Source organism: Artemia franciscana, chromosome 17, assembly GCF_032884065.1.
Source record: "Artemia franciscana chromosome 17, ASM3288406v1, whole genome shotgun sequence".
Lineage (NCBI taxonomy): Eukaryota > Metazoa > Arthropoda > Branchiopoda > Anostraca > Artemiidae > Artemia > Artemia franciscana.
This window is the reverse complement of record NC_088879.1, coordinates 28,541,574-28,557,289: the sequence shown is the minus strand read 5'-3', so window position 1 is coordinate 28,557,289 and position 15,716 is coordinate 28,541,574. Positions and strand designations below refer to the sequence as shown.

At 36.8% G+C, this 15,716-nt stretch overlaps 1 protein-coding gene across 1 annotated transcript in view; it reads right to left on the bottom strand.

The window, feature by feature from the left end:
- Positions 1–2,213: 2,213 nt before the first annotated feature.
- LOC136038108 (mediator of RNA polymerase II transcription subunit 19-like) overlaps positions 2,214–15,716 on the bottom strand; it is a 37,749-nt gene continuing 24,246 nt past the window's right edge. The window contains exon 4 of the mRNA XM_065721123.1: positions 2,214–2,556. Coding sequence (XP_065577195.1) covers positions 2,266–2,556 — 291 coding nt within the window. The 3' untranslated portion in view covers positions 2,214–2,265. The remainder of the gene's footprint in view (positions 2,557–15,716) is intronic.

Below are 15,716 nucleotides of genomic sequence, written 5' to 3'. Positions count from 1 at the left end.
CTTTTAGCTTAGCGCGAGACAAGACAAGCGACAGAACCTATGGGAAATATATAAATTGGGCTATATATTTGCACATAGGGGTGTACCTACGTATTTTGTTTACAGACCCGCTATGCTTTACCCCCCCCCCCAAATGTGCAAATCTATAGCCCAGATTTGTATCTAAAGTAACGAAGAAACTAACGAAAAAACCGATTTGTTCTCGAGTTTTACGCAGCGTAAACTTGAATGAGTGGCGCATAATACACAAGTACTAAAATTCCTTCACACCACGGAAATTGAAAAAACAAAACTCGAATAAAAAAATTGAAATTTGGAAAGCCTTATTTTCCACGGGGGGTATTTTCTGCTGGTGTGTGTGTTTTCTCTGGGGGTATTTTCCGAGGGATTAGTCACTGGGGAAGGGGGGGGGGTAAACGCCGGCCACCTGCAATTATAATGCTAGAATAATACTATTATTATACAGCTAATCCCTTTTAACTCGTTACTCGTCTTCATAGCTAAAAGTTCAAGTGCATTTACAATTTACGAAAATCAATAACTCCAAAAATCCCAGAGGGGTTATTTGTCCATAAATGAGAAATCCACTCAATTCCTACTAGCCCCATTGCAACTCCTCACCATTCAACCACCCGTTCATTAGTATTATTTTTCTACTAGTACAGAGCGCTAAGTAATTCAAATCAAAACATCCCCCCAATAAGAAATGAATTTGTATTTATTACTGCATTTATTCATGCAATATTCAATTAAATATATTATCTGTATCAAAAAAAATATTTTAAGGTATTTTATGATAAAAAAAAGACAAATTTTTTCAACTGAAATCTGAAAAGCAACAAAAAACTCAATAAGAACATAAATTATTCCGTATATGAAGGGGTTGCCCCCTCCTTAATACCTTGCCATTCATACTACAGGTTTTACCTTCTAAAAAAAGATTCCTATTCTATTTAAACAACCCCTGTGTCTCAGGAGTCATTCTTAAAGAATTGGGACATAACCGTAAACAAGCATCCGTGGTCTTTCTTCTGGCGAAAAATGCAAAATTCTATAGTTTTGTATATAGGAGCTTGAAGCTTCTACAGTAGGGTTTTCTGATACACCGAATCTGATTCAGATTTCTGGGCTTTTCAGGGGTGTTTCTCCCCTTTTTCAAAAATCAGGCAAATTTTCTCAGGCTTGTAGCTTTTGAAAGGTAACACAGAACTTAGAGTTTGTATGTTTGGAATCAGAACAGTCAGCCATTTTTTTTTATACTGATGTCAATGTTTCGTTTTTTAGAGTTTCGGTTACTATTGAGTTGAGTCACTCCTTATTTCCAACTCGCCACCACGAACTGTTTAATAGATTTTCAGACACGATCTAATTCAGCAGAATTCAGCAGTCTAACTAAACTGTTGGTGTGCAAGGCACCACTATGTCTTCCCAATTTTGAACTCAATAAGGGTTTAATTCATTTACTCGCGTAAACATCTTCGTTTTCCATTTTAATCAAAAAAATTTGAAATTGCCATTTCCATCTTAATTTAAATAATGAAATTAATTAAAATTTTCCATTTTAGTTCAGGAATGGAATTTATTTTAAATGAAAAAATTAGTCAAGAGCTAGGAACAAGTTTATTTTCCCAAGAAATCAGAAGTATAATACAAGTTATATGAATCAGTAAGTACTTCTTCATTCCTGTTTATACATAAAGGAATCCAATGAAAAAGAAAATATGTGAATGCAAAGGCAGATCTTATTTTACAATTCATAATCGTCTGATTTATGATATATGGTATACAATTCATTCATTTTCTAGAACCTTTGGCTTTCAAAGCCCACCCCCCCCCCCCCTTCAGAGGCCCACTACGTTACAAAAGTTATTTAAAACTAAACCACTAAATAATTCAAACTGGATTTAAATATAGCAAAACAGCTTTAACACAGAACATGGAGTGGGGAGATACTCCAACCTCGTGTCCTCACGCAATCTTGGCAATGATGACATTATGGTGACAGTTTTTTTTATGTTTTCAGTTGAAAAACATAATCTGCATTACAGAAAATCGCACAAATATACTGATTTTACAGCCAATAAAATTTGTGAATATTATGGATCAGAGAAGAGGAGTTTAAATTTGAAAAATAGAAGTTATTTGCCACCCTGTGGGGGATATCTGTTTCCTTTCTAACAGGTATAACACAAAAAGGTTTATATTCCAACAAATACTATTAAAATTATATTGAAACATTCTATAAAAAATAGATAAATATAATAACTATAAAAGCTTTGGAGTTCCGGGTGCAGCACTCCCAGGGTATTCAGGACTATGTTTCTGCCGCTTCTTCTTCTTTTCTTTCTTGCGCTTCTTCTTATCTTTTTCTTCTTCTGATTTCTTCTGCTTTTTGTGTTTCTTTTCATACCCATCTTGAGAAGCTTCCGCTCCTGATCCGGCACCGGATCCTTCCGCTCCGGATATGTCTCCACCACGATATTTGTCTTTCTTCTTCTTTTTCTTTTTCACACCTCCTTGGTATATTGATAGTGTTTGTTTGAAGTCCTCTGGCAACTGAAAAATTTATTTTAAAATCAGTTCTTTTTTGTTCGAAAACAAGCCTTAGACTCAAGAACTTCAATCTAATCGAGAGACAAGAGGTTCAAATATCAAAAGAGTGGTGATCATTGAGAGCAGAAAATCCTCCTCAAACATACTTCTAAGGATTCTTTTTACGGAAGAACTAGGAAGGAAATATATCCAACACCTACGCCAGACAGGGAAAGAGGCTCTCGGCCCTCTAGATGATTTCTAGATTATTTTTTACAGTGCATAAATTTCGTACATTTTTTTTATTGAGCTGATAAAATTTTTGAATTTGAGAAGCAGTAAAAAATAAGAGTATGGCAGGTGCATCGAGGGGGAGAGGCTTCTAGAATATACCCGTCTTCCCTCCCACTCGAAATTTCAAGGCACAACTTTCCTCTTAAGCTCCTATATTTCCGTTAAATTTAGGTGTCTTCGCACACATTTGAGTTCCCCCTCTCTCCTTCCTAAAAAAGATATTTAAATTATTCAAAAAATAAGCTACTGTACATGATTCTAGACCGAACTAAATTCTAGCTAGTTAATAATAGAGTATATTTTTTCCAAATTCTTTACGCAGTTCTCCAAGAAACATTTTGGAACCAAACCAACAATCTTCTTTAGTATATTATAGTCTATATACATAAAAATAAGTTGTTTGCGTGTTGACTGACGTCATGCATGTTTGTCGATTGACGTCATTATAAGGATTGAGCATTATGCCGTCATGAAGTTGTTTGTCGACTGACGAAATTACAGACCGGGACACCGGGACACAAATGACGACCGGGACACAGGGAATATAAATGACGACCGGGACACAGGGACACAACTACAACGGGGTCGCCGGGGGGCACAGGGGGATATATAAATGACGACCGGGACACAGGGAATGTTCAATTAGCAATCACCATCAACAAAGCTCAAGGGCAATCATTAGAATAATGAGGTATAGATCTGAATACGGATTGTTTTTCCCATGGACAATTATATGTTGCATGTTCAAGAATTGGTAAACCTGACAATCTATTTATATGCACAGACAATGGGACAGCGAAAAATGTTGTATATTCGCAAGATATAAGTATATAAGGCTTTGTATATGACGTCATTATAAGATGACACTACAGACCGGGACACCGGGACACAAATGACGACCGGGACACAGGGAATATAAATGACGACCGGGGACCGGGACATTGGGACACAACTACAACGGGGACGCAAGGGGGCCCAGAAGATATATAAATGACGACAGGGACACAGGGAATGTTCGATTAGCAATCACCATCAACAAAGCTCAAGGGCAATCATTAGAATAATGAGGTATAGATCTGAATACGGATTGATTTTCCCATGGACAATTATATGTTGCATGTTCAAGAATTGGTAAACCTGACAATCTATTTATATGCACAGACAATGGGACAGCGAAAAATGTTGTATATTCGCAAGATATAAGTATATAAGGCTTTGTATATGACGTCATTATAAGATGACACTACAGACCGGGACATCGGGACACAAATGACGACCGGGACACAGGGAATATAAATGGGAAACAGGGACACAACTACAACGGGGACGCAAGGGGGCCCAGAAGAAATATAAATGACGACAGGGACACAGGGAATGTTCGATTAGCAATCACCATCAACAAAGCTCAAGGGCAATCATTAGAATAATGAGGTATAGATCTGAACACGGATTGATTTTCCCATGGACAATTATATGTTGCATGTTCAAGAGTCGGTAAACCTGACAATCTATATATATGCACAGACAATGGGACAGCGAAGAATGTCGTATATTCGCAAGTTTTATGTAGTTAAAAACATATAGGCTACTAGCTGTTGGGGTGGCGCTTCGCGCCACCCCAACACCTAGTTGGTGGGGCGCTTCGCGCCCCCCTAAGCCCCCCCCGCGCGCGTATGTCGTTACGCGCCATATTAGTTACGCGCCATTGTAGGTGTGTCCCTGTGTCCCACCTGTGAATAGAGATAGATATAAATATATATTTTTAACTACGTAAAACATGCGAATGTACAACATTCTGTGCATATAAATAGCATTTATATTCCCTGTGTCCCGGTCGTCATTTGTGTCCTGGTGTCCCAGTTTGTATTTTCTCTTTGAGTGTCCCGGTCGTCATTTATATTCCCTCTGTCCCAGTGTCCCGGTCGTCATTTGTGTCCCGGTGTCCCGGTCTGTAATTTCTATTCAAACAATCCATGTGTCTCGGTCGTCAATTATATATCCCGCCTGTGCCCCCGGCGTCCCCGTTGTAGTTGTGTCCCTCCCTCCCGGTCGTCATTTATATTCCCGGTCGTGATTTGTGTCCGGGTGTCCCAGTCTGTAATTTTTCTTTGAGGTTCCTGGTCGTCATTTATATTCCCTCTGTGTCGGTCGTCATTTGTGTCCCGGTCTGTAATTTATCTTTGAGTGTTTTTCCTTTTTAGTTTTTTTTTAGTTTTTTACATTTTTTCAGTTTTTTTTTCTTCTTTATTTTTCAGCGTCACTATGAAGTACATATCGCCGAACCTTTGTTTTTTAACTTAAATCTGGTAGGCATTGATGACCTTATCCAAGTCAAAATCCCAAACCCAATCATCATCGCTATCATTTTCAGTTTTGATATGTTTTGACTCTCGCTTTCCAGGTGGATTTTCATCTAACTGCGCGGTTTTGCGTTCTTTAGCCGCAAGCCTGTTTTCTTGCTGTTCTTGTGATTCCTCGGCACGCTTTCTTTTCTTACTTTCTCTATCAGCTGCAAGCCTGTTTTCTTGCTGTTCTTGTGATTCCTCGGCACGATTTCTTTTCTTACTTTCTCTATCAGCAGCAAGTTTTTTGGCATAGACTCTTTGAACAGCTTCCTCGGCTGTTGCCATTGTAGGTTCTTCAGTCATTTTACAATTAAACATTTTTCCGTGAACGCATGTCTTAAATACCATTAATGACGTCACTGTCATAGCAAAAATGACGACAACTAACTTCATGACATCAGTCGACACAGAAACATGACGTCACCTGACAGACAGACACACAGACAGACAACTTATTTTTATATATATAGAAGATATATATAAGCCCCCCTGCGAGCGTAAGTTGTTACGCGCCATATTAGTTACGGGTCATTGTAGTTGTGTCCCTTTGTCCCACTACAAGTTTACCGACTCTTGAACATGCAACATATAATTGTCCATGGGAACAATAATCCGTATTCAGATCTATACCTCATTATTCTAATGATTGCACTTGAGTTTTGTTGATGGTGATTGCTAATCAAACATTCCCTGTGTCTCCATCGTCATTTATATATCCCCCTTTTATTTTTATTTTTTTAGTTTTCTTTTTCTCCTTTATTTTTCAGTTTTTTCCTTTTTTAGTTTTTTTTTAGTTTTTTACCTTTTTTAGTTTTTTTTTAGTTTTTGGTTTGTTTTGTAGTTTTTACCTTTTTTAGTTATTTTTATTAGTTTTAAGTTTTTTTTTTCTTTTTTAGGTTTTAGTTTTTTACCTTTTTTTTACTTTTTTTTAGCTTTTTATTTTTTTTTTTTGTTTTTTTTTGTAGTTTTTGTAAGGTTTGAACGTGGAACCTCTCGAACCTAGAACCTGGAACATACAGCGTTACCAACTCAGCTACATCAGCTTGTATACTTTCGTTTTTGAATTGGTATATGATGAAATAATTCAGACGTCATATGCGGACAGACAGACAGATATAACCCACAAACAACTTATTTTTATATATATATAGAAGATATATATATATATATATATATATATATATATATATATATATATATATATATATATATATATATCTTCTATCTATATAAAAATAAGTTGTCTGTCTGTGTGTTTGTCTGTCAGGTGACGTCATGTTTCTGTGTCGACTGACGTCATGAAGTTAGTTGTCGTCATTTTTTCTATGACGGTGACGTCATTAAAGATATTTAAGACATATATGTTCACGTAGAAATCTATTAATGTTTAAGTTTAAAATGACTGATGAACTTACAATGGTAAAAGCCGATGAAGATGCTCAAAGAGTCTATGCCAAAAAACTTGCTGCTGATAGAGAAAGTCAGAAAAGAAAGCGTGCCGAGGAATCAAAAGAACAGCAAGGAAACAGGCTTGAGGCTAAAGAACGCAAAACCGTGCAGTTAGATGAAGATCCACCTGGACAGCGAGAGTCAAAACATATCAAAACTGAAAATGATAGCGATGATGATTGGGTTTGGGATTTTGACTTGGATAAGGTCATCAATGCCTACCAGATTTTAGTTAAAAAAACAAAGGTTCGGCGATATGTATTTCATAGTGAAGCTGAAAAATAAAGAAGAAAAAGAAAACTGAAAAAAGAAAAAATGTAAAAAACTAAAAAATACTAAAAAGAAAAAACACTCAAAGAGAAATTACAGACCGGGACACAAATGACGACCGGGACAGAGGGAATATAAATAACGACCGGGACACTCAAAGAGAAATTACAGACTGGGATACCGGGACACAAATGACGACCAGGACACAGGGAATATAAATGACGACCAGGATACAGGTATTTAAGAATATCATTCAAAGACAAATTTTTAATTTTAAGAAGACCGTTGAAAGAGAAATTTCTAATTTTAAAATGACTGAAGAACCTACAATGGCAACACCCGAGGAAGCTGCTCAAAACGAATGTATTCAAGCCGAAGTAGCTGTTTCCTTGCTGTTCTTTTGATTCCTCGGCACGCTTTCTTTTCTGACTTTCTCTATCAGCAGCAAGTTTTTTGGCATAGACTCTTTGAGCATCTTCATCGGCTTTTGCCATTGTAAGTTCATCAGTCATTTTAAACTTAAACATTAATAGATTTCTACGTGAACATATATGTCTTAAATATCTTTAATGACGTCACCGTCATAGAAAAATGACGACAACTAACTTCATGACGTCAGTCAACACAGAAACATGACGTCACCTGACAGACAGACAGACACACAGACAGACAACTTATTTTTATATATATAGATATATATAGATCTGAATACGGATTGTTTTTCCCATGGACAATTATATGTTGCATGTTCAAGAATTGGTAAACCTGAGAATTGGTAAGAATTGGTATATATATATATATATATATATATATATATATATATATATATATATATATATATTCACAGGTGGGACTCAGGGACACAACTACAATGGCGCGTAACAACTTATGCGCGGGTGGTTGGGGGGGGGCGAAGCGCCCCCACCAACAGCTAGTATATAATGTAATATATTACATAATATAATATATTATAACATGTAATATATATAATAGTTTAATATAATATAAATATTATAACATATTTACGCGGGTGCAAGAGGACCCTTGGCAAAAAAATGCTCTAATATCCCTGACCCATAGGGGGTTGGAACTAGGTTTCTTTATGATAATTTTCGGATCAGAAGTTTAAACTACCCTTCCAAACAAATATATCAACTTTTATCCAGGCACCCCGCCCCCTTCTCAGGAAATCTTGTCATTGTAACTGTTCTGACATGCTTATGCTAGCTTGTGTGCTACTTTAGCCAATAAATCATATCTTATTTATGTTATTATGTTATATGTTATGTTATATGTTATATCATATGTTATTATGTTATGTTAAATCATATCTTCTAATCCACTGCCCCTAAAAACCTAGAATGAGTACATTATTGGTTAAAGATTCTCGGAACTAGAAACATTTTGCGGTTATTATTATTATTATGGTTAATAGTTCTCGCTCTAAAGTTTTGATAGGTATTTCATTTGTTGTATTTACAGTTATTTCAGTCTGTGTGAAAATTGGCACCTGAGATGTTCCTTTTGCCTCTCACCAGGTCAGTAATTGAAGGTTGATTGTCTGTTTCAGTTGCTAATCAAACTTTAATTCTTATTCAGAGGATTCAAGTTCTGGTTCAGAGGTCAGTAAGTGTACATTCAAAAATAATGCTTTACAGAGGCCAAAAAAGGTGAACGGTTACGCTCAAAAATGTTACGATGGTAAATTATTGAATTATCTGCTGATTGCTTGTTTGCTTGTTGCATGTTTGCTTCTCAGAGAAAGAAGAAAATATACTGAAAACGTTAGAGGAAAAGAAGGCTTTTTTTTATTTACGTATCCCTATAATAAATTAAATTAGTAACAGTTGGAGGAAGTGGAAGGAGTGGCCCCCCTCCCGAAATTTTTCTCTGACTTCTGCACTGATCCTGGAAATCGAGATAAAAAAAACCTTAATTTACATACGCATAAAAATTCATTTCGTATACCTCCCCCCTCCCCACGGAGCACAACCGTAGACACGATTCTGACGATGACCCAGTGGTTTTTTGCAGCAGATATCACATCACGTAACACTTTGCAATGGGGAAAAAGATATCAAGATAAAAATTAGATTTTCGCTGGAACTAGAAACCGATTAAGGGCAAGACACCCAGAAGCGGTTCAAATTTTCGCCAATCTTGAAAACTTCGTGTAAATTTAGAAACTAGGGCTAGGAGGATAGTTCGAACCCCTCTAGTGAGTTTTTGGCAAGCAGATTTTTTTTAGATGAATATACTATATTTTTTGTCTGGCATCGTGCCAGATGTAACGGTGCCAAGTGAAAATGATGCATTTTATCTTATCTTGTCAAGGGGGGACGTTCGAAGAAAGATTTTTAGAAGCTATTCAAAGGGTATTTGTCTAGGTATACGGGATCGCTCTAGTCTAGTCACTTGTTTTGGTACCAAATCTGGTGAGGATAAAAGCCGATTCAAGTGACGTCTGCGAGATGAATAGAACTAGAAGGCACTCTCTTCGGCTTTATCTTGTTAAGCAAATTATATATTTTCACGATTCTAGGCGTCTAGTCCCCCCCCAACGCGGAAAATACCCCCACTACATGGAGAGTACCCACACCCCACACACGAAAAGTACTCCCCCCCCAAATCCATAAAGAGTAACCCCCCCCCAGTGGTTGGTTGTCTCCAACCACTTTCGACGTATAAGAAAAACACTAAAACTATCAAGTTCTGATGTACTGAGCACCCTCCGAAGTTTCTGCGACCAAGGGGTGAAGGTTGCGATGAAGAAGGGGTAGTCCCCCTCCTACAAGGAAAAATTCAACTCATTTTGAGCTTTAATGTTGCTCTTAACTTCCATTAAACAAAGCAGACCAAAAATATTCCCAGAAATTAAGAGGCATTAAACATTAGTTTCACATTTTTAATGCATTTCTTACATTTTTTGTTCCCACCACCACAACCCCAAACAAGTCCTGAAAACTGCTCTAGGGATTAAACATTAATTTCTACCTCCACCCTCCCCCTCTACACGGAACACGGAAAAAATTCAACTCATTTTGAGCTTTAATGTTGCTCTTAACTTCCATTAAACAAAGTAGACCAAAAATATTCCCAGAAATTAAGAGGCATTAAATATTAGTTTCACATTTTTTATGCATTTCTTACATTTTTTTTTGTTCCCACCACCACAACCCCAAACAAGTCCTGGAAACTGCTCTAGGGATTAAGCATTAATTTCTACCTCCACCCTCCCCATGTCTCTTCCTTAGAACTAATTCTGAGTTTATGTAAAATGAGCACTCTCCCAAGTTTCTGAAACCATGAGGTAGAGGTGGGATTGAGAAAGGGGCAGTCCCCCTTCTACACGGAATAAATTCTGATCATTTTCGGATTTGATGTTACTCTTCACTTTCATAATAACCGCGTAGACCAGAAATATTCCCAGATATTAAGAAAAGATCTCTAACAGGTCCCTATCTCCCATTCGGCCGAGTCAATTATTCAGACAGAAAAACTTAATCCAAGCAGATGTTTGGCTGGGGCTTTTTGAGGCACCTTCGCATTTTAATCGCAGATTAAGCATCTTCAAAAATGAAGTGACTTGACTTCTGTCGTTTCTATGCCAAAGACAAAAGTGCAAAAAGTCAGGCGTTTTGGCACACCAGCTACCAACATGGTAACAAATCTTTTGTTGGATAAATCACGAAGGATAAGAACAAAAGTCACATTGTTAATTAGCACAGTCGGAGTTCGCATAGTAAACGACGAAATATCAAAATATTGTGCCCAGAGCCGTTGACAGGATTTTTTGAAGGGGGGGGGGTCAAACCCCGTAACCCCTCTCCTGAACACGGCTTAGATGGTGTCATTTGTAGCAAATTTCCTCTTCTATATGGAAGTTCCAATATTTCAATTGTGCCCAGAGCCATTGACAGGATTTTTTGAGGGGGGGGGGGTCAAGCCCCGTAACCCCTCTCCTGAACACTGCTTAGATGGTGCCATTTGTAGCAAATTTCCTCTTCTATAGGTAAGTTCCAATATTTCTATTGTGTCCAGAGCCGTTGACAGGATTTTTTGAGGGGGGGGGGGTCAAGCCCCGTAATCGCTCTCCTGAAAACGGCTTTGATGGTGCCAATTGTAGCAAATTTCCTCTTCTATAAGGAAGTTCCAATATTTCAATACTAAACAAACACAACTTAGAAATAATTGTGAAATTTTTCAAGTCAATAGAGAAAATTTCCCTATTGCTTCTAAGCTGTTTTTCTTTGATATGGATAGGCAGTGTAGTCTTCGTCGCAATATAATATTTCAATAAAATTTTGAAGCACTCTTTCTGTCGTAACTAACAACAGCAGATTACCAACAACAGATGAGAAGATTACCAGCAACAGATGAGAAGATTACCAACAACAGACGAGAAGATTACCAACAACAGATGAGAAGGTTACCAACAACAGATGAGAAGATTACCAACAACAGATGAGAAGATTACCAACAACAGATGAGAAGATTACCAACCACAGATTACCAACAGATAACAACAGATAACAGATTACCAACAACAGATGAGAAGATTACCAACAACAGATTACCAACAGATAACAGATTACCAACAACAGATGAGAAGATTACTAACAACAGATGAGAAGATTACCAACAACAGATGAGAAGATTACCAACAACAGATGAGAAGATTACCAACAACAGATGAGAAGATTACCAACAACAGATGAGAAGATTACCAACAGATAACAGATTACCAACAACAGGTGAGAAGGTTACCAACAACAGATTAGAAGATTACCAACAACAGATGAGAAGATTACCAACAACAGATGAGAAGATTACCAACAACAGATGAGAAGATTACCAACAACAGATTACCAACAGATAACAGATTACCAACAACAGATGAGAAGATTACCAACAACAGATTACCAACAGATAACAGATTACCAACAACGGATGAGAAGATTACCAACAACAGATGAGAAGATTACCAACAACAGATGAGAAGATTACCAACAACAGATGAGAAGATTACCAACAACAGATGAGAAGATTACCAACAACAGATGAGAAGATTACCAACAACAGATGAGAAGATTACCAACAACAGATGAGAAGATTACCAACAACAGATGAGAAGATTACCAACAACAGATGAGAAGATTACCAACAACAGATGAGAAGATTACCAACAACAGATGAGAAGATTACCAACAACAGATGAGAAGATTACCAACAACAGATTACCAACAGATAACAGATTACCAACAACAGATGAGAAGATTACCAACAACAGATTACCAACAGATAACAACAGATAACAGATTACCAACAACAGATGAGAAGATTACCAACAACAGATTACCAACAGATAACAGATTACTAACAAGAGATGAGAAGATTACCAACAACAGATTACCAACAGATAACAGATGACCAACAACAGATGAGAAGATTACCAACAACAGATTACCAACAGATAACAACAGGTAACAGATTACCAACAACAGATGAGAAGATTACCAACAACAGATTACCAACAGATAACAACAGATAACAGATTACCAACAACAGATGAGAAGATTACCAACAACAGATTACCAACAGATAACAACAGATAACAGATTATCAACAACAGATGAGAAGAAATCAGAAGTGCAAGTAAGATGAATAATACACATCCAGGGAAATTTGATCATCTAAACTTTTCACTTCTGGTCTTGCGTCTTCTTCTTCTCCGTCTTTTGCTCATTGTTGCAACAGGGACGTCAGCTGAGAGAAATGCAATGGAGGGGCATTTGTATTTTTGCCCCCTCTCTATTTTTAAAAATATCTTTCTGGGGCATTTTCACTAAAAAATGCCTTTCGTGGTATTTTCATTGAAATAATAAAACAACAATTATCCCCCTCTTCCTGCGTTTTCGTGAATTGATGTCACTATTTCAAAGAAGCCTGTCCGCTTCTTGACTACTAAGGTCCCTGCGTCGGCCCTGCAGTGCATTCCTGCAGCGTGATTCGATCTCTGGGTCCCGTATTACCAAGCTAAGGTCAAATCCACTGCGCCACCACAGGACAACCTGTCCCTCAATACTGAGGTTATCCACAGAATTCAATTTGATAAAGAGATAAACTTGAATGTTTAAGATATAAAGGGATTAAAAGAGCGTTAAGAGATAAAGAGAATTGTTTAAGAGATAAAGCTGAATTGCTTTCATACTATTTACGGTAACTATACTATTTATGGTAAGCCGATAAATTAAAAACGTTCAATATAACCTTTCACACTTAAATAAGCCTTTTTACACTTGGTTAACGCAAAGATCCATAAAATCAATCAATCAATCAATTTATTCAACAAATAAATTTACAACAAAAACACTTCAACATAGATTCCCCCATAAGGCTCTATGGCCAGGAAAAAAACAGGGGAGAAGAACCATTGTCATCATCATAACCATTGTCTAAAATCCTGTTAGTCAAAGTATTCAAAATTTTAAAATGTGGAATGGAGATTGTGACTCAAGCTCTGGCTAAGCATGAAAGGCTTTCCAGGAAAAGTTTTTTATTTCATTTTCAAAATTTAATGACTACTCATCCAGATATTCCATCTTGACTTCTCAATCTATCTATCTATATATATAAAAATAAGTTGTCTGTGTGTGTGTCGAGTGACGTCATTTTTGTGTGTCGACTGACGTCATGAAGTTAGCTGTCGTCATGTTTGTTATGACGATGACGTCATTAAAGGTAGTCAGTTGTCGTCATGTTTGTTATGACGATGACGTCATTAAAGGTATTTAAGACATTCGGTCACGGAAAAATCTATTAATGTTTAACTGTAAAATGACTGATGAACCTACAATGGCAACAGCCGAGGAAGCTGCTCAAAGAGTCTATGCCAAAAAACTTGTAACATAATATAAACTTACATAGTTTAAAACTCTATGCAAAGCTCTTGTCTATTTAAGGGGTTTTTCCCCTTAAGGGTTTTCCCCCTATTTAAGGGGTTTTTCCGCCGTCCAACCATAAAACTGTTAGCTAACAATTTACCCAGCAATATTTATTCCCGTCTAACTAAAGACTGCTAGCTAATATTGTTAGATGATATCTTTAACAAATCGAATACTTGTTGGGGAAAATTTAGCCCTACTGACGTCCTGGACAAGATTTCCTTCGTAAGATGATGTAGCACATAAGGCCAAATTGCAGCTTATGAGTCACGGGATGCTATTGAAAAAATAAATGCAGCTCTCGAAACGAAATAAAAATAATTTAATTCGATAGACACTAAACTTAATTCAATTTCAATTTATTAATTTCAATTTAACTGTAAAACTTCCAGATAAACTGCAAATACTGCAAAGAACTTCCTGAGTTCCCTGAAAGCCTTTGAACGAGGAAAACTATCGCTTTAATTTTTCCATCAAAAGATATTTATAGTTTTGAAATCCTAGTGAAGTCAAGCAATTCTGAAGTTGAGCAATTCTCAAATGACTGAGAGAAAAATCTTTAAAAGATCAGTATGTTCTTTTTAAGTTTTAATGTTATTCCTTACTCCAGTTGGAAAAACTTGTTTTTTATTTATTCATTATCAATAACAAGCCGAAGACATACAACATCTTTGGTTTACTATCGCACAAAAATCATAGTTATAAAGCTGCTTAAGGTAAAATTAAATGCTAAGATTGGCCGAAAAATAACACAAACAAATTATTGCTTATATCGGCCATTATTTTAGCAACTTCGAACTTTAGCTTAAAGAACGAGGTATTGACGAGGGGACAAACTTCCTAACATGCGTAATAAGAGGGGGGTTCGCACCCTCGTCAATACCTCAATATTTACGCTGAAGTTCAAATTTTGTTCCAATTCTTTAAGAATGATCCCTGAATCATAAAAACCATCTAAGTAGAATAAATAGCTCTTTTGAAATTACTAAGAATACTTTAGCGTAAACAGCGAGGTATTAACGAGGGGGCAAACCCCCTCATATACGTAATAATTTGTGTTCGCTTTAAGTTTTAAAGTTACTCCTTACTTGCAATTGAAAAGACTTGTTTACTTTTAAATATAATTCCTGATCGTTTTTTGAAGAATGCTGGGATATCCAGCGCCCCCTTTATAGAAATTATCTTCCCCATGGAAAGATCATCCCACGTAACCCAATCCCTCAAATCCCCCTCCACCAGAAAAAAACTTCCTGAAAACGTCTCCATAATTACCAATAACCAATACTATATGTAAACAATGAGCAAAGTTCATAACTTGCAGCTCTTCCCCCTGGGACTGTAGGGGATCAAATCGTCCTTCGAGACATAGTTATTAGATATTTCAATTATGCTAAACAAAATGGTTATCTCAAAATTTTGATCCGGTGACTTTGGGGAAAACATGAGCGTGGGGAGTGGCCTAGTTATCCTCCAATTTTTTTGGTAATTTAGAAAAGGCACTAGAACTTTTAATTTCCGTTCGAATGAGACCTATCATGAAATTCTAGGACCACTGGGTTGATACGATTAACCCTGGGAAAAAAACAAACAAATAAACACGCATCCGTGATCTTTCTTCTAGCATAAAATACAAAATTCTACATTTGTGCAGATAGGAGCTTGAAGCCTCTACAGTAGGGTTCTCTGATACGCGGAATCTGATAATGTGATTTCCATTATTATTATATGACTTATAGGGGGTGTTTTCCCCCTTTTTGTCAAAAATAAGGCAAATTTTCTCAGGCTCTCAACTTTTGATGGGTAGAACTGAACTTGATAAAACTATATACTAATGAAATTTTCAACTATATATTTACAATCAGGATAAATATCCGATAGGCCC